General features: G+C 34.6%; 1 protein-coding gene across 1 annotated transcript; it reads left to right on the top strand.

Annotated features, from left to right (window-relative positions):
- Nucleotides 1–1,688: 1,688 nt before the first annotated feature.
- On the top strand, nucleotides 1,689–17,733 carry LOC110100586 (AT-hook motif nuclear-localized protein 1). The gene is made up of 5 exons (XM_020828154.2): nucleotides 1,689–2,530; nucleotides 3,550–3,617; nucleotides 13,622–13,753; nucleotides 15,890–16,051; nucleotides 17,149–17,733. Exons 1-5 carry the CDS (start codon nucleotides 2,053–2,055, stop codon nucleotides 17,431–17,433), a joined length of 1,125 nt encoding a protein of 374 aa, XP_020683813.1. The 5' UTR covers nucleotides 1,689–2,052; the 3' UTR covers nucleotides 17,434–17,733.
- The last annotated feature ends 1,666 nt before the right edge of the window (nucleotides 17,734–19,399 follow it).

Here is a 19,399-nt window from a genome sequence, read left to right as displayed (position 1 = left end):
GATTTAATTTCCTAATATATCCTTTAGCACAATTCCGCACACACGCATACACATCTCTCTCTATATATAAAGTCTAAATTCTTAAACTAAAATCTATAGTAAATAAAATTTTTTGTTTGGTTTGAAGTAAATTGAATGTAATATAAAGTGCAGAAAGTTTGTAGCTGGCGTGGCCGGTGGTGGCGACTGGCGATGGGAGGCGGTAGTGGCCGACGGTGGTGACCATTTGAGATGTTAGCCTATGGCCGGCAGCGGGGGCTGTAGGCATCAATGGTTGCCTATGGTGGTGGCCAGTGGTGGCTTGAGGGTGGCGGCGATAGCCTGTGGCCAGTAGCGGGGGCGCAGGCACTGATGGTTGGCGGCAGTGGCATTCGGCGGCATAGGCGATGGACGGCAGTGGCAGAGGTGGTTGGCGACGGTGGCAATGGCAATGCATTTGGAGCGAAGACGAGCACAAATTGGAGAGGCCAGGGCTGCGAAGGCAACAATATTTCTCCCTTTCACATGCTTCTTCGGCTAAATCCGAGTCCGTAAATTTGTAAATCTATTCTCCATGGAACGCGATTTACACCATAAATTTGTAAATCCCGAATTTACACAAGCTCCGAAAACGGTTTGGCTGGATTTACCTTAAATCCTGCTAAAATCCGAGCACAAATCAGATACCAAACAGCCCCTACACAAGCCAAATAGCCCCTAAAGAGGGGCAAAAAAAAAAAACGCTATCTTCAGTGCCTTTTTCTCACTCTTCACTCTTCAGTTGTTGCTCGCTCTCCTACTCTCTCAGTCGCCACAAGCCACAAATTCTCTCACCTGCTTGCCACTGGCCTCACGCCCAGTTTCGTCGCCTCGCTCTCTTCTCCCATCGCTCACTCTCTCGACGTTGGCTAAGTAGGTGGTCTCTGTCTCTCCTGTCTCAATCTTCTTCTCTATTCCCCCACCTCTCTCTATCTCTTGTTAAGAAAAATGGAACCCTTCATTTTATTCTGTAATAGTGGACTCAGTTGAATGACTTGAATCAACATAGTCGGTTTAATTTCTTTTCTTTTCTTTCTCTCTCTCTATATATATATTAAGCTAAACTTTTGAATACATTTTTTTAAGGAAAAAATAATGAGTATATAAATATTTTGAGCATATAAAATTAAAAACTTCTGTGTATAAACTGTATTTTAATTAAATTGCCATAACAAAAAAATTGAAGTGACGGGGTCCTGTACTCCTGCGTGTTGTGGCCATCATCTTCTAACCTTCGCCGATCGACAGAGAGCGGTTCTGCAGCGTGAAAGCCGCAAAGGGCGCACGCATAAGCATGCCGATGAAGCCAGTGGCATCACCGTTATTTTAAACATCATCGTAGGCGTTTAATCACGCCAACCTTTTAAGATTTTGGATAAAAAACGCTTGGAAGGTCAGTGGTGAAAAACAGGCAGACCTCCAACGTTCTGCTCTCAGCTTTAAACTGAAATAAATTAGGAAAAATTTAAATTAATAAATAATTTGAAATGAACGATAATTTCGGCCTTCTCGTTTTCCAATTATGCCCATTTTGCGTTTACTAATTTTCCATGGTGGTCATGTGAGTGATTTTCAAAACCCGAACAGCATATTTCGATTTTGGCGACTTAGGAATAAAGTATTCCCTCTATTTTCAATATTATTTAACTTTATTACTTACTAGTTTATTGTTTAATTACCAGTAAGATAAATTAATTTCCGTTCCCCAGCTCGTCCCCTGCTTTCCCTTCTCCTCCTACTCTTTCCAGAACTGCGGTTGCAGCTCCTAAATCCAGAACGGGAGCCGTTTTCCGGCCAGAAAACGGCGTTTTTCTGGGCTTATCAGTGGTTACTCGTTCTAAAGGTGGAGAGGATGTAGTGAGGTGTTATGCTAATAGATTGAGATTCTCCGACCGAGTTTTTTTTTTTTTTTTTTTTATTTGGTACGTCTCTCTAATGGCGGGAGCTAGCTGAAGCAGTAAAGGTTTCGAATTGGACGGTAGAGTTTGTCTTGTTTCAACCGCTGAAAGGCTGATCCACCTTCCTAGTTCTGGTATGGAGGGGAGGGAAGGGATGCCTGTCGCTGGGATGGGAACGAAGGTGTCGGAGGCTAGCCTGAGCTTCCACTCGCCCTCGCGTGGGGCGGCGGTGGTGACGGGTGCAGCAAGGCCAGATAACCTTAGCCTGGGCGGCGGTGGAGTTACTCCACCGATTTCGCAGGCGGCGGTAACAGCTTCTGCGGGGGCACCGGCCCCGCCGCCGCAGCAGCAGCCGGTGAGTGCAGCTCTATCTTCTGTTGGAGCGACGTTTGGGTCGGGCCCGGTTGTTGCGATGCCGTTAAAGAAGAAGAGGGGGAGGCCGAGGAAGTACGCACCAGATGGGAGCGTACTGCCACTGAACCCTAAGCCGATCTCGTCTTCTATGCCGCCGGGGGAGTATTCGGCGCCAGCGGCGATATCCATGAAGCGGGGTAGAGGGCGGCCAGGTGGTTTCTTGATGAAGCAGCAACCGAGAATCGAGTTGGAATCACTAGGTAATATCATTATTGGTTCTGCCCTTTTCTTTTTTATCTTCTCTGTTTCTCTTTCACTATCTCTGGAGCAGCATAGTGTCGAGATCTGACATGCTAACTTTGCCTCTTCTGCTTGTTATCCTTATAAATGTTATTTTTTATCGATTTTAAGCTTGTGATTTACTGCTATACGCTATCTTTCTGTGTTTTAACTTTTATTTTGGTGTTTTGAGTTTATTTAGTTCTGCCAAGTTCTTGTTGAATTAGGTCTTTGGAACTTTTTGGTAAACCTATTTGGTTTGTTGGCTTACCCTTCTTTGTGTCTTTATCACTCGTCCCCATCTTCCCTTGCCCATCTCTTTTACATCGGGTAACGTTGCTTTCAACTTTGAGTTTCAACTTTCATTTGACGCTTTTGCTCCCACCACGTAAGTGAGAGTTCGAGTTGAAATGTACTAACTGTTAATTTTTTACAATTACTTTTAAATTGACCACTAATCTAAAAAATAGCCGTTGGTATCTTTGTATGGGTGCGTGGGTCTGATTGTTTGCTTCAAATCTGTAGTGAAGGATGCTCTTGTCAACGACTCAAATGTATTTCTTCAATGCCAAATTATTTTTAAAAAAATTGCTCTTTTTAGTATTCAAATGGTAATTTTGTGGAGTTTGAATTGGCCGCTTGGAATATCTGAATCATCTTGCGTCATCATTTTATGCAAACATGAGCCGGTCTCTTTTTTACCATCTTCTGTTTCCATCTCTTTGTGGACTTCGCTGTATCAAAACAGGTACTTTGGCCCATATTTAGATCATATTACGAAACATGTACTCGAAAGTTAAACCTGCATCTACTTCTCGCCTTCAAAGTTCATACTAGTCGGTAAAAATTGGATTTTTTTTTGTTAATAAGATCTACCTTAACGCCCAATTATTCTCGCGTCTTGAATTTTCCTTTGGCTTGCGTTTCTGTAAGGAGAAAGCCCGCTGCGAGTGTTTGATAATGATTTATAGACTAGTTAATACGGTTTTCTTTACCGCAGGGGAGATGGTGGCATGTTCTGCTGGCGCAAATTTCACGCCTCATGTAATCACTGTTGCAGCTGGCGAGGTATGATTTAACTGATGTGATTAATTGCAATATTCTTTCTTCATGTGCTTGAATGGTGGGCTGCAATGTCAAATGATTTTTTTTTTCATTTCCTTTCTACCGTATTATAAGGAACATATAATTCTAATGGTAGGAATTATGTGAAGTTTGTGAAGTTATTTGAACTAATTACTTTTCTAAATTTGTTTTCTATTTTAACTTTATTGTATTTATTTTTATCCTTTGTTACTGCTTTTTACTCTCTTTCTGTGGGCATGAAATATGAATATAGTGATGTTTTAACATTCAGTAAATGGAAGAATACATACAGTTCACAAGAAAGAAAGTTCTGCAACCTTATAACTTATTCAGCTTTTATAGTGACTAAGATTTCGTTTGGGACGGCTTTTTTTCTGCTTTTAAAGCACCTTTTTAGTAAAAAAAGATTATTTTTTGTATTAAAAAGTTATTTTAAGCAGCAGCAAGAAAGTCGCCCCAAACGAAGCCTAATTGGCTCACTTGAGGTAGATTTTCTTTATCATATATGTTTTAGGATGGTGAAGTACAGTTGAAATGTTTTCTTTTCTTAAACTCAATAAATATTGGAGTATGAAGCTGTTTGAAAGTATTATACATTTAACAAAAAGAGTGTAATTGCATTTCAAGTCATATTAATTTAATTTGTGGTTTTGGTTCTGTAAGTTTCTTAATTAGTTGGTGTAATGGTGACCTCCTATGTTGGACATCGCCATTTTGATCATTCTGCTCTGTTTTATCCCATTTGTTTCAGGCTGGCTTTACAGGTCCCCACCATTTGTTCATTTATGTGCTACATGTGGTTTCACTTGTTCTTTTTTCTCTTCTGCTTCTACTTTTGTTAACCTTTGGTCCATTCGTTCTTTTTTTCAATCATTTCATATGGATTATATTTACCCTACTTATTGGCACATCTCCATATATGCTCAAGCTTAAATCTCCGTATTCATTCTTCTACTGTCTTATTCTATATAAATGCTTCTCCCACGATCTTTTTGCTATATAACTTTTTGATTTTTGCCACTATAAACTTGACTATCAAACTTTTTCGTTTTCATGAACTTAGATCTCTATTGTATGTTAATCTTATTGCAATTATAAAAAATTGACCTATAAAAACCCATAATATTCTAAGATAATACTTTTGATGCTTTTTTTTTTTCATTTTGACTACAATTTTAATTGCTTCATTTAAACTAAAAAAAATTCAATTTCTTAGTGAAAAGCTGTTTCCATTTGTAGCTAATAAAATATTGTGTGGATTTACATAAATCTGTTTTTGCCAATTATCTTTGAGAAATTAACAAAGTAATTGCATCAAAAATTTTTTGGTGGAATTTGACAACACTTTACTTGAGATTTGAGCACAATCGAAGAGAGATGAAACTGATTGGAGGGAACATTGAATTGAAATGGAGTTTATGCTAAATTAGGCTTGATGGAAGGATGGAGCTTATAAATTTAGGGATGGAGAGTTAATTGAGTCTCTGAGCTTAAAATTCAACGAAAAAAGTAATGTGATGCAACCCTTCTGAACACGTGCATTGTGCATGGTAGTGCCCCAAAATACGTGAAAAAAATGTGATATTTCATCCTGCCCGCACTTGGCACATGCTCCACTATTTATCAGTGGGAGTCAATTTCATCACTAACAGATGGGTGATGCAAAAAAGAATAAAGATGAAGGTGATTATGCGCCTAGATGTACCCAATTGTGCAGCGAGGTTGAGGTCAACTCTTCTATTGCTGAAACTGGTCAAGTTTCATCACGAGGACGATGAGTTTCTCTAAGCGATGAGCAAGTTTCATTATAGTCGACAATCAATTGGGTTTGCTTAATAGGCTCAACTTTTGAGTTCATCTAGCAAATTCCTTGTTTGCATTATAAAGTCGAGTTGGATGGGGATCCTTAATAGGCTCGACTTTCCAGTTCATCTAGCCAATTCATTGTTTGCATTTTAAAGTCGAGCGGGATGGGGATCCTTATTAAGTGCTTCTACCTATTTGTTCTACCTTGGATAACTTTCAGAATTATTTAAATTTCTTGTTGGCAAATTGAGAGTTTTTGTTGATGATGTTGATTAGTGGAAGCCCAGACAACATATGATGTTGGTCCTACTGAAGTTTTGAACATTTGTCAAGGTTATCTTGGGGAGTGCTTATGATCATGTGTGACATTCATGTTAGCACCTGAAAATATGTGCAAATGTATGATATTTTGTCTAGACTTCATAGTATTTGTGCACTTGGCACAAGAAGCAGAGACGGTTTCAATGGAGGTAGAATGTGCAATTGCTATGAAGCTCTGGCCAATTGGTGGATCTTGATGTATATTGAAGATGGAGGATGAATGATTATTGTAAGGAGGCTTCTATAAATAATGAGGGCCTACAAAAAAGGCATCAACAACTTCAAAGCTTGTAAATCCCAAAGCTTAGCAAGAAAGTAGAAACCTCCAAGTAGGTTTACTTCTTTTCTCTTAGCTATCACGTAGCTAGTTGGTGTTCCTTGGCATGCATGGGGGTCTTTAGTTCTCGTGTTCTTCTTTGAAGGTTAAATTTGTAACGAATATGCTATTCACCCTCTTAATTGTCATGTAGTTTCTTGTAAATGTAAAGTAGTAACATCAGACATGTCTTAGGGGTTGTTGATGTTCTTGTCTCTTGCGATCGCTTGGATCAGCCTTAATTATTTTGAGACCTTAGGTTTCACATCCTTAGCTTTTTTGGAGTTTCAGGAAGGATGTAGAATGACATGGAGCTCTTAAAAACAAATTAGGATAATATCCCAATGATTTTCCTTAGTGTACACAATGGTTTACACTTTTTATTTTCTATTGTAAATATGATGATGCAATGAATGTATATTTTATGAACAAAGTTAGATTTAGTAGAATTGCAGGTCTCACTATCATCTTATAGAATTTTTTCTTAAGTTTGAGAGGGATGTTTCTATCACATAACAAGCCCGTTGCATTCCTCCACTTCAACCATCCAACTTGAATTCTAATAATAATATCCCCATCTATTTCACCATCACTCTAAACAATAGATCAAGGATATCTAAAACGTGTGCTCTTATTAATGACTTGATCGCCCAAAGTCACAATCCCTCCAATAGATCTATTATTACTAAAATTACACTCTATATATTCAGTTGTAGATATGCTCAAACAAAAGCCTTAAGACTCTAAGGTCGACCTCCATAATTCAAGTTTACCTTCAACTTCCTCTCTAGTCTTATCAACAAGAAGAATATCATCAGCAAAAAGTATACACCACGGTACAACCTCTTGCAAATGTCTAGTGAGAGCATCCATGACTAAAACAAAAAAGATATGGGCTTAAGGCTGATCCTTGATGTAATCCAACTTATATAGGAAAATACTTGGTCAAACCACCTTGTGTTTGAACACAAGTAATAGCTCATGCATATATATCCTTAGTGACTTGAATATAAGCATTATTAACCCATTTTTTATGTAGAACTCTCTATAGCACTTCTCTTAGAACTTTATCATATGCTTTATCTAAATCAATAAAAATCATATGTAGATCCTCTTTATTCTCTCTATACTTCTCCATCAAACCTCTCTATAAATGAATAGCTTCCATAATAAAACTACTTGACATGAATTCAAATTGATTTTAAGAAATATTAGAGTCACTCCACAACCGATGCTCCATAACTCTCCCATAGTTTTAAAGTATGATACATTAACTTAATTCCTCTATAATTCACACAATCTTGTGCATCCCCTTTATTCTTAAAAGTAGAAATCAACACACTCATTCTCTACTCATCTGACATCTTTTTAGTTTTCAAAATAATATTAAAAAGTTTAGGAAGCCAAGAAATTTCTTTATCTACTAAGCATTTTCACACTTCTATTGAATATCATCAGGTCCAACAACTTTTCCACACTTGATTCTCTTTAAATCCTTTTTAACTTCGGTCTTACTAATACGCCGATAAAAATAAAAAAACTTTATTTTCATTTGAGGTGCTAAGATCACTAAAGTCACTTGCATTATCATAATCTTCATTAAAAAGTTTAGCAAAATATGTCATCAACCTTTGTTGAATCTCTTTTTCTAATAAAAACACTTTTTGATCTTCATCCTTAATACATTTCACTTGAATTAAATTTTTACTACTCCTATCTCTTTGTTTTACTAACTTATAAACATATTTTTCGCCCTCCTTAGTATCTACTTAATATATAAATAATTAAAAGCTAAAATCTTTGCATTGCAAATTGCTTTCTTAGACTACTTATGGACATCTTTATATCTTTCTCAATTACTAGAGTTTTACAGCTAAACTAATTTTTTTAACTAATATTCTTATTTTTTATCTTTTCTTGTATATTTTGATTCCATCACCAACTATTTTTGTTATTAGTAGTTTTTTCCTTTGATACTCCAAGCACATCTTTTGTAATATTCTTAATATCACTAGCTACTTTTTTCGACATAATATTATTTTCCTTATGCATAGATAAAATCTTAAGATCTAGAATCTTGCTCTCAAAAATATTTTTGTTAATATTATTTAAATGCCCATATATAATCCTATAACAATGATTTAATTTTTTTTTTTATATTCAGCCCATTCATCTTAAAGTCCAAAACTAATAAGCGATGTTGAGTATATCTGTATATAAATTTTCATTCGAAATAACTTTACAATTTTTACCAATCTAAACGATCTATTTTTCTTATAAGAAAATAATCAATCTGAGTTTTATTATATTAATTCTTATAAGTGATGAGATGCTCATCTCTTTTTTTAAATAAGGTATTGACAATTACAAAATCATAAGCTAAAGAAAAATCTAATATGATCTTACCACCTTCATTAATCGCTTCAAAGTCATAGCCACCATTAATGCTTTTAAAATAATCTATCACTCTACCAACATGTTCATTTAAATTTCCTCCAATAAAAACTCTTTCTTCTAGATGTATTATTTGTATAAAGATTTTTAGGTTATTCTAAAATTTTAATTTTGAACACATATCCAAACTGACTTAAGGAGTATAAACGCTTATTATATTAATAATCTTATCATCAACGACAATATTTAAAGCTATAATTTTATCTTCAATTTTATTAATTTTACAACATTATCCTTCAAACACTTATTTATAATCACATATATACCATTTTTAGTATGACTGCTACCATAATACAATAGTTTGAATCCTAAACGATCAATCTCCTTAGCATTTTCTCCTACCCATTTAGTTTTCTTAATACAAATAATATTTATCTTCCTATGAATTATAATATATATTAATTCCATTAATTTGTCCGTAAGGAAACCTATATTATTAATTCATATCCTAAATTTAGTTTCATGGACACTATTTCTTAATTCAAAATAAATTCATAAACAAGTTTTATAGAATTGTTTGGCAGTGAGTTTGATAGGAAATACTTGAAATCAAGTATTTCCTATTCACCTTTACAACAAATCTCAAAGCAAACTGCTGTCCCCAGCAGGAAAACAGCCCAAAACAGTAGAAAAACAGAGAAAAACTTAGAGAAATTTGGAGAAAAGACTTGTATTTTACTAGTAGAAACAAGGATCCTCTATTCGAGAGGAGGATCACACTCTCCCAATCTCTAGAATTCGATCTAGAGCCCTAGCCACCAAAGAAGAACAAGAAAACTCCAAGCAAAATTCACATAACCCTAATATATTATTTTCTCCCTACTTAATGCATACTATTCAAAAATAACACAAAAGGACCAAATAGCCCTGGCTTCCACTCCTTTTGGCTCCAAGAAAGTATTTGAATTTCAAGTGGACCCCACTTTTTCCCCCTCCTTGAGCCCGCCAGCCTCCTCCTTCTGTAAAACATCTGGACCGGCCCAAGGGACTGGGCCGGCTGGACCGGTCCATGGAGGACCGGTCTAACAGAGTTGAATGTAGATTCATACCAAGGTGAAAGACATAAACATCCAAGAACTTGATAATAAGTTCATGAAATAATGTCAAATCATGACTTCAAAAATTACTTAAAAGGCCAATTTTTTTGGAATTTCTAATGTGTAGGAAAGAGTTCCAATGTGTTGCAAGATTTTAAATGAATAATTTTTTCAAGTATTTAATTTTTTAAGAGTCCTTGAACGAAACATATTCTTAATTTAGATGCCCTATCACTTTATCATTAATTTAAAGTCTAGGTAACTTTTGTTCACATCAACTAAATGCTTATAATTGTCATTGTTAATAATTATTTCTTATGTAATGAATGCATATGTTGTTGGAATGGGTGTGCAAATGTGCTAAACCTAGACTCAGTTGGAAGGTCAACAAGATCTATTAGTTTTTAGATTGAAACCTTGTGACAATCCCAAATGGACTTACGTAAGCAGACCTATTGATAGATGTATTACATATAAACTTAGATATATGTAATTTTAAATCCAACATAGATGGATTATTTTTTATCAAACAAAATGACAGATCATACAAACTCATATTAACCACTTCCATTTGTCCATTTTGCGGTTGAGAAACAGTTGAAATTTTAAGTTGTATTCCATTTTTTTCAAAAAATTTATTTTAGAAATAACTTATGAATTTTAGATTCCAATTATAAACAATTATTTTAGATAATCCATCCAATTTAACCACTTAATTAAATATAATTTAGCAATATGCAATCCATCACCAAATTTATAACAAGGCATGAAATGAGACATTTTGAAAAGTGGTCTACTATTACAAAAATACGATCACTTTCTCAAAATTGTTGCATACATAACTCAAAATCCATACTAACATCCTTGCGTAGCTTATATGGATTTGGGAAAGATACATACAACTCTATGTTATGTTTCTTACCACGTTTAACAAATTCTACATAGGGAAATAATACATGCTACATCTCTTTTTAAATTAGGCCAATAATGTAAAGCTTCAATCATTTTTATGGCTTTGCCTCAATCAAATTGCCAAGTAACTTCTTTAGCTTGTAATTTTAAAATAAAAATTCTCTAGAAGATGAATTAAGAATTAAAATTCTAGTATCCTTAAATAAATAACAAACCTTATACATATAATCTTTGTTAAGCATAGATGAATTATTATATAATTCTTGATAATTCTCATTAAAATCTATGATAAAAACCAAGTACCTTAACATGCATTGTATGTAGAATGATTACTTTATTTAAAGTAACAGTTGATTTATTCTTAGTTCCAATGCAACATTTAAAGATAAGAATATTCAAGAACTCAACTCATGCAATATATTTTATGACCTAAGTTTTTTTTGAGAAATCGAATGTTTTAAATCTTGATGGTCAAAGTACAAACTCATTAGGCAATATATAATACCTCTTGGAACTTGCACAACATCGTAAAAATCTATCATTGTTTGAATATATTTGTTTAACTTTGTTCGGTTTTTCACACTCTAATTTATTCACTAGATGCTTTAAAAATAGTTTTTCTCTCATTCTCACTTTATGGTTGTCACTCCCTACTCCTCAAGTCAATTTTAGAAAGATGACAACTCTATTAATCACATCTAGCTTATCATCCAAATTAGGTAAATGCAATTTATGTTTAAAGGTGATTTTATTGATGTATTTACAAATCCAATTACATATGCAAACTTCTTTCTCTCTCCAAGGTTCAAACAAAGCTAGTACAACATAAGCCATCATGCTTTCACTAATAAACCTTCTATGTAATTCATCAACCTATCTCCTAAGCTCAATATATGCGCTTGGATTCATCCAATATTAGATAAATTAGGCAAGGATGATCCAAGAGCTAAATCAATAGAGTGATGTATGTTCAAGTGATGGTAATTTATTAAGAATCTTAGCGGAGTAAATGTCTTTAAAATTAGTTAATAGTTGTTTGAGACATCAGAGAAGTTACAATCTTAGGCATGATGTCATTCAACTTGATAGCTATTAAGGCATAGATCAAACTCTCATACCCACTCCCCATCTCAAATGCATGTTGGTTTAGAATACACAAAGATTTCTTTACTTCATTCGGAGTACTAAATTGTATTACAGATATTCAAAAGTAAATTTATAATAACATGAGCTATATTTGGTCACATAATAACATTTTTATCTACCTAGGCTATCTTATACGGTTGTGTATGTGATATTTGACAAACCTTGCAGTCTAGGACAAATTTATTCATAAAACTTATCACTACTAAGTTTGCAAAGGTTCTCCTCATATATAAAATAAGTTTGAAAAATTACAATTCTCTTTCAATTAGACTTAGGTTTCGTTTGGGACGGTTTTCTTACTTCTTCTTCAAGTAGCTTTCTAGTATAAAAAATTTATTTGTTGTACTAGAAAGCTACTTTAAGAAGCAATAAGAAAGCCGTCTCAAACGAAGCGTTAATTTTAAGTTTAGCTACGATTCAATGCAGGCCATTCAAAGAATTGTTACAGATTGCCTTAAAATTCTATTTATAATTAAAATTCATTTGGAATATTATTAGAAATTATAAATAAATAAAAATGAATCCAAAGAAGCATCCATCACAAGACCAAACTAAAGAAGACAGCCAATCACTGAACATTGTTGTAGTCCTGCTATCCAGTTGCAAATAATGAAATTACAGGAGCTGCCACCAAACTAAAGGACAAATAATTTGTAGAAATAGGGAATCCATTAGAAGAATCACAAAAATACATAATAATAGAAACTAAACTATCTGCTGAAGTAAGTTAACTAGCCGCGAGACAGCAATTAGAACAAGCGATAAAAAGAATAAGAAAACTGTAATATTATGAATGGCCATCTAAAGTATTAAAATATAAAATAAAAAATCAATTTAAATTTAAAATTACAAAAGTTCGAATTTCAAATTGATCGGTAACACAAATATCTTTTCAAATAAAAAATGGCCGCTAAACCATTAAAAAAATCAAAATCAAATTTAAAATTACAAAAATTCAAATTTCAACTTTATCATTGTAAGATAGGGTTCACTTTGTTTGTTCTAGTGCACAACAAGACTCAATACTTATGCTTGGTTAGACCAAATGCCTGAAATGGTCGCCTATTATTTAGGTAAATTTAGGGCCCAACTTGGGGGAAAGGTCACTCTTCTTTTCCATTGTTTTTTTGAGTATTGGTCTAAGAAAAGATAAAAATAGTCATGTGGGTAAGTTTAGGGACCAAGTAAGAGAAAAAAAAAGCGTAAAAAATCAGGAGAAATTATTTTGTGCGGAATTCAGACGGAAAGAACCGTCCAAATTGAAAGAACCGTCCAAATTGATGCGTATTTACTGAGTATTTGTAAATACTCAGTAAATACGCAGTAAATCAACAAATACTCAGCAAATGTTCATAAAATACTCAAGGAATACTTACAAAATGCTTAACAAATACTCACAAAATTCTCAATAATACTAGTTACAGAGTATTTGCTGAGCATTTACTGTGTATTTTTAATACACAGCAAATCCGGACAGTTCTCGCCGTCCGGACTCCACACAGAATAATTTCTCCAAAATAAGCACAACCCAAATAGGTATAGAATCATTTTGGTTATTAGGTTTGGACCAAAGTAGATTTATGGCAGCCTAATTGCCTAACTGGTTCATACCCTTCGTATGAAGGCATCCAAATTATATTGCCCATTTGGAAAGTCGAAGGTAATGAGGCAGCGTATCATATAAAATATGCTTGTTACTCATATTTAATGAAATATATGCCCTCCTGTGTGCTCTGTCGTTTATATTTTGGTTTATCAAAACGATTTGTTAAGGAGGAATGAGAGTCTCTGTAGGTGCCTGTAGGTGCTGTGAACATCAGAGAACACTTCTTGTTGATCAATGATCATGCACAATATTCTAGTTGCATTTCCAGTACACACAACTTGCAACCCTTATTTTTTAATTTTTAATAACTGCTGAAGAGCACAAGATTGTTATAACTTCTTGAAGTTCTATTTTGTCAGTATTTTATCCATTTACTTATTCTTTTCAGGATGTTACCATGAAGATAATATCGTTTTCACAGCAAGGACCTCGAGCTATTTGTATCTTGTCAGCTAATGGCGTGATTTCAAATGTTACTCTTCGCCAGCCTGATTCTTCTGGTGGCACATTAACTTATGAGGTTTTTAACTTACATCTCATTGCATATATGAGAATTAAAATATAGTTTTTGCACCTTATTTTTTATGTTTTTTTTTTTGGTTGAAATTCTATTACTTCGGTTTCGTTTGGGACAACTTTCTTACTGCTTTTTAAAGCAGCTTTCTAGTACATAAATTTTAATTTTTAAACTAGAAAGCTATTTTAAGAAGTAGTAAGAAAGCCATCTGAAACAAAGCCATCATGTCAAGATTGAACATTGAGATATGGTATGAGTAGGAGTATGTCCTCTATAAGGTAAGATTTCTGTTAAATGCTCATTAGTCTTCCTTGCATATTGTATATTTGTTATGCATGGCTTGAATTTTGTGTATTACATGTTAGTTACTTTTATAGAGCTTAGTTTGACTGTATTTTGATATCAGTTACGCCCCTATTGTGTAAAATTATTCTTTGGAAATAAACAGAATGGAAGACGTCTTTTTAGGGTAATTATTGGCCTTCTTGCAAAAGGAGATTAAGCATTTGCTCATTCTTGTGTGATTCAGCAGTGGCAAGAGAGATGCTTGTAATTTTACAGAGATACTTATAAAAATATATATATAAGTTTCCTTTGCCGGGCATACACTAAATTGTTTATTTATGTTTTGGAGTGGTATCATTGTAATCGGGGGCAAAAAACTCATGAAAAATTGGAATATTAACCTGTATAAACTAATAACTTAGGATATCGAGAGATATCAATACTTCATTGTTCATAGAAAAATATAAAATTTCATGATAAAGCTTAAATACTTTTTATGGCCAACGCAATGCATATTAGGCATCAACCCCTATGTTAGGATCTTCAATAAGAGGAAGAAGCACTTCTTTCTTGAGCTTCTTGGGAGAGGAGGAGGGAGAGACGGAAGGGGAGAGGGAGAGAGTTGAACTCAAATTCTTTATTTCTTAACCATCCTATTACAGTACAGCCTATAGCATCTAATTATAGGCAAGAAATAGATACACCAATGACAATACAAGTCATTTAAGAAAATAAAGAAAGTAAAATCCTAAATCTTGGACCAATATCCAATACCCTACAAGCTTGACATCAACTGCTTTAGCTGAAATAATTCTTCATTAGTGAAGAACATAAGCTATTTCCTCTAATAGTTTTTTTTTTCCCAAAAGGAATTTAATTAACAACTCCTTTGATACTTATGTTGCCACGTCTCTTTTTCTGGCTTTGCTTGCATAGCTTTCAAGTTTGATGCTTTAAGTATACTTCGCTTTTTTTGCCCCTTTTTGGGGTAATTTTGGCGAACTTGATGATTCCTATTGATTTGGAGCATTGACACAACACATGAAAACGACTTGATGTGGAAACAAAGATTTGAGAAATCTTGAAATGGTAGGTGCATGGTCTGCCAAGGAGTGGCATTGTTTTGCAAAGGAAAATAAATAAGAATAAAAAAACAACATTCAGTTAATATCAAATCAAATGAATTATTGTATCCCTTATGGAGCTTGAAGAGAAATTTAAATGAGAAACTCGAATAACTTATATTGGATTGCACTTTTCAAGAAAAAGTTTTGATCTTGGTTCTTAAGCGGTGATTGCATTGAAAGGGAGAAATTATTTTGTGCGGACGCCGAACGTAGTTTACTGTTCGGAGACCAAACAGAATGCGCCACATTAGCAGTACCGAGCCGTGTACCGAGCGGTACCGAGCTATGGTACTGAGCAGTACCGAGCAGGGTGTGACGTGTCACATTTTGATTGGTTTTTGGATAGCGTTCGGCGTCCGCACAAAATAATTTCTCATTGAAAGAAATAAAATAATATAGTGATTTGGAGATCAAAAGGAAAGATTTGATACCTATTCATGTGCAAGTAACGTGGGCTGTTCCTTATTCATCTTAATTCTATACTAGTTGTGCATGAGAAGTTTCCTATCCATATTTAGAAATTAGTTTCAGAAATGGCATTTGGCACATGTAGCATGTTGTACTGCTATCGTCAGGCCAAGTGATTGCTGATTAAAAGTTGTGTTGGATATGGTTAAATGCGTCATAATGATCGATTATGATGCTGTTGGATGCTTGCTTGCTTTGTTATTTCAACTTCAACACTGTTTTTTGGCTTTGTACCCTATCCACTCTTGCTGTTTTGCAGGGGAGGTTTGAGCTACTCTCTTTGTCTGGATCATTTACTCCAAATGACAATGGAGGAACAAGGAGTCGATCAGGTGGGATGAGCGTTTCTTTGGCCAGCCCCGATGGGCGGGTTGTGGGGGGAGGAGTTGCAGGTCTTTTGGTCGCTGCTAGTCCCGTGCAGGTTAAATTTCTTCTTGAACTGCTTCAACTATCTTTATTCATTTAAGTTTGTGAAGCTTGTACTCCCACAACTTCTGTGATCAGCCTCGTTACCAATGCACCCAATGCGCCAAGTCTAATTGTCTTTCCATCAGTTTCTTTACATTATCTATAGTGAAGTGTATATATTGCAAGTTGCTATCTTGTTATATGAGTTTCTTTCGAATGAAGAACACTCTTTTTTCATTAATGATCTTTTTTACATTCTTCAATTATAGTGGAAGATTATTTGTCTGTAACGCAAACAGTAATTGATTTTGTTCGCAGTTTGTCAAGCTGTGTCATTTCTTACATTCAGAAGCAATTCTCTGTAGCTGGCCTTTAGAGGCTGTTTGGTATCAGATTTACAGCGGAATTAAGTCGGATTTACGCTAAATCCAGCCAAACGGTATTTTGCGCGACCGTAAATCTGGCGATGACGTAAATCCTGGATTTATAGATTTACACCGCAAATCCGCATAAATCCGAGCAAATGCTAATCCGATTCCTCTGCTTAACGGGATTTACAGTTGAGCGGCATATCACATGCGGCGCCCGTGTCGTGATGTTCCCACGAGTTTGGATATTGTTCTCTGATACCACTCTAACTGTTTTAAATCCTATAATCTGTTGCCAAACAGTTTCTTAGAATTTAACAGGGTTTAACAGTTTTCAGGATTTAACAGCCTCAGGATTTACTAAATCCGGATTTACAGGATTTGTTAAATCATACTAAATTAAATACAATCCAATACCAAACATCCCCTTAAAGTAGATTTTTTTTTTGTGTCTTGAAAAGGAACTTTTATTTTATCCAGTGAACGTACGCAGAGGAAGGTTCGGTTTTAGGCAAAAAAGCGGCTGTGCAAAAAACTCGGTACAGGCACTTTTTTGCCTAAAACCGAACCTTCCTCTGCGTACGTTCACTGGATAGAATAAAAGTTCCTTGAAAAGAATCACTATTTAGATGTTATGAGCTAGCAGCAGCCCATGTGATCTTTAAATTTCTCTGTCCTATATCTTTTAAAGTGGAATTTAAACTAAATGCTGGAAGCATTCTCTGTTTACCTGTTCTTCCAGGTGGTGGTTGGCAGCTTTTTACCCAGCTACCAACTAGAGCAGAAGACGAAAACAAAGCTTGATTCTGCTGTAGCTATGCCGACTGCTGCAATTCCTATGTCCAGTATGGAGATTGAGGAGACCTACAGTGGAGGGCCAGTGCCCCACAGCTCTTCAACCCCAAAGCCTATCCTCACAACCTCTTCTTCTTTTAGAGGAGAAAACTGGTCTGCTTCTCTACATTCTTCTGTACGAGATGCTAGGAATTCCACAACAGATATTAACATATCTCTACCTGGAGGGTAAGCTAATGCATCAATGAATCAATCAACTGAGGTTGAGGTTCTCTTACTGACCCGAGAATTTTTCGGCTTGTCACTAACGTTGTCCTGTAACACATCTTCCTGTTCTGTGCATTTGGTTTCCAATTTTTATCGAACATGTTGACTTGAGTCATGACTCTCTGCTTGCCTGAGTGGTCTCTTTTCTTTTTCATTTTAAGTAGGTTTTGTGAAATTTATATTTATTTCCCATGTTAGCCCATATCGAACTTGATGCTATTCACAGTATTTTTTTCATTAGTGGTGATGCAGATTCTTTTCTCTATGTTTTAATGTGTGATCTTCGCCATTTTGATTCTGCTTTCAGTGAGAGCTTGAGATATCTTTTTTTTTTTCTTGCTCTCAAATTTTTAATAAAATGTCATGGGCTAAGGAGAAATTATTCTGTGCGGACGCCAAACGAAGTTTACTGTTCGGAGACCAACCAGAATGTGTCACGTCAGTAGTAACGATCCCGGTACTAAGCGGTATCGAGCATGAGGTGATGTGATGCATTCTGATTGCTGTCCAAACGGCGTTCAGCATCCCCATAGAATAATTTCTCTAGGCTAAGGGCCTTTTTTGTTTGCCCACAAAAAGTAGCATATTTCCCAAATGATAGGATTCAATCATTCAAGTCATTTCACTTCGATCTCATCTGAAATTGTTATTCGACTCAGAGGCGCATATTAAGTTCAAACGATCAAACTTGTACTTGTAATATAATTTAATAAATGATTATATTTTAATTAATTAAAGTTATAATTTATTGGTTTATGCTAAAGTTGCGGAGTATGGAGTCCGGATGCCATCCGAACTCCAATCATGTGAAGACATTTGAATTTTTTTTCTCTCTTGTACATAGGGTGCATACAACAGAGAAGATTCAAATGTCTTTACATGATTGGAGACCGGACGAAAATTTATGTCCGGACTCTGCACGTAATAACCTCTCCTCCTGGTTCTTATAAGGAGTGGTAATTGGTGTAGACATCATATGTTTGAGTATAGCTTAATTAAATATTTAATAGCCTTTTATGTGAAATTTGATTTGTAATTAACTGTTGTCATTACCTGTTATTGGCTCGAGCTTTTTTATGTGTATTAGGCGTTGTATTTAATTTTAATTGATAAAATTTTATATATATATGTTGAAATGACATTAGAAAATTCTTCTAGTTAAACATGAATTTTGATAATTTTTTTGATGTTGAAGCACTCAAGTATTTAAGCTATAATTTTTAGGAATTAATATTGAGATTCTCTTTTGGTAGATATATAGTTTAGATGGTGTGGTTCCATGAGGTGAATCTAAGGGTTTAATTGAGTCTAATCAGCTCATGAGTTTGTTTGGGCTCGGTTTAATAAATAATTTACGAGCTAAGCTTGATGATCTAACAAATTAAATTTGAGTTAGATTTGACTCAGCTTATTAGCTTGAGAGTCATCTTATTTAAAAACTATTAATTTAAAATGTATCTAAAATAAATTTAATTGAAGAGTTTTAAGTATTACGTTTTCAAAATTATTTAAACATTATATCTCACGTCATTATATTAAGTGATTTCTTATCAAATTTCTTGTTGTTTAATCATTTTGTTGTAACAATCACTTGAATTAATATTATTTATTATTATTATTAATGAGTTTGCTTATGAGCTAGCTCAAATCTATTTAATTGAGCTTGAACTCTTTTAATTAGTCAGTTCAAGATGGGGTGCTTCAAGCTCCACTGGTTTTGTTTACAGCCCTCGGTAAATCTAATAATATCAAAACTATTTAAATTTGTGACCAAATGGACCAAATAAATGGAAATTTCTCAAGTTTACTTGAAGGGTTAATTCTCCTCCAAAATGTCTACAATAAGACAAAATGAATAAGCTCAATATCACTTCATTAAAGCATTCAAATATCCAAAAAATATATAAAATGATTAGTGTATTTTTTTTCCT

This window comes from Dendrobium catenatum, unplaced genomic scaffold (assembly GCF_001605985.2).
Source record: "Dendrobium catenatum unplaced genomic scaffold, ASM160598v2 fragScaff_scaffold_963, whole genome shotgun sequence".
In the NCBI taxonomy this organism is placed as follows: domain Eukaryota; kingdom Viridiplantae; phylum Streptophyta; class Magnoliopsida; order Asparagales; family Orchidaceae; genus Dendrobium; species Dendrobium catenatum.
This window is presented reverse-complemented; position numbering and strand designations above follow the sequence as displayed.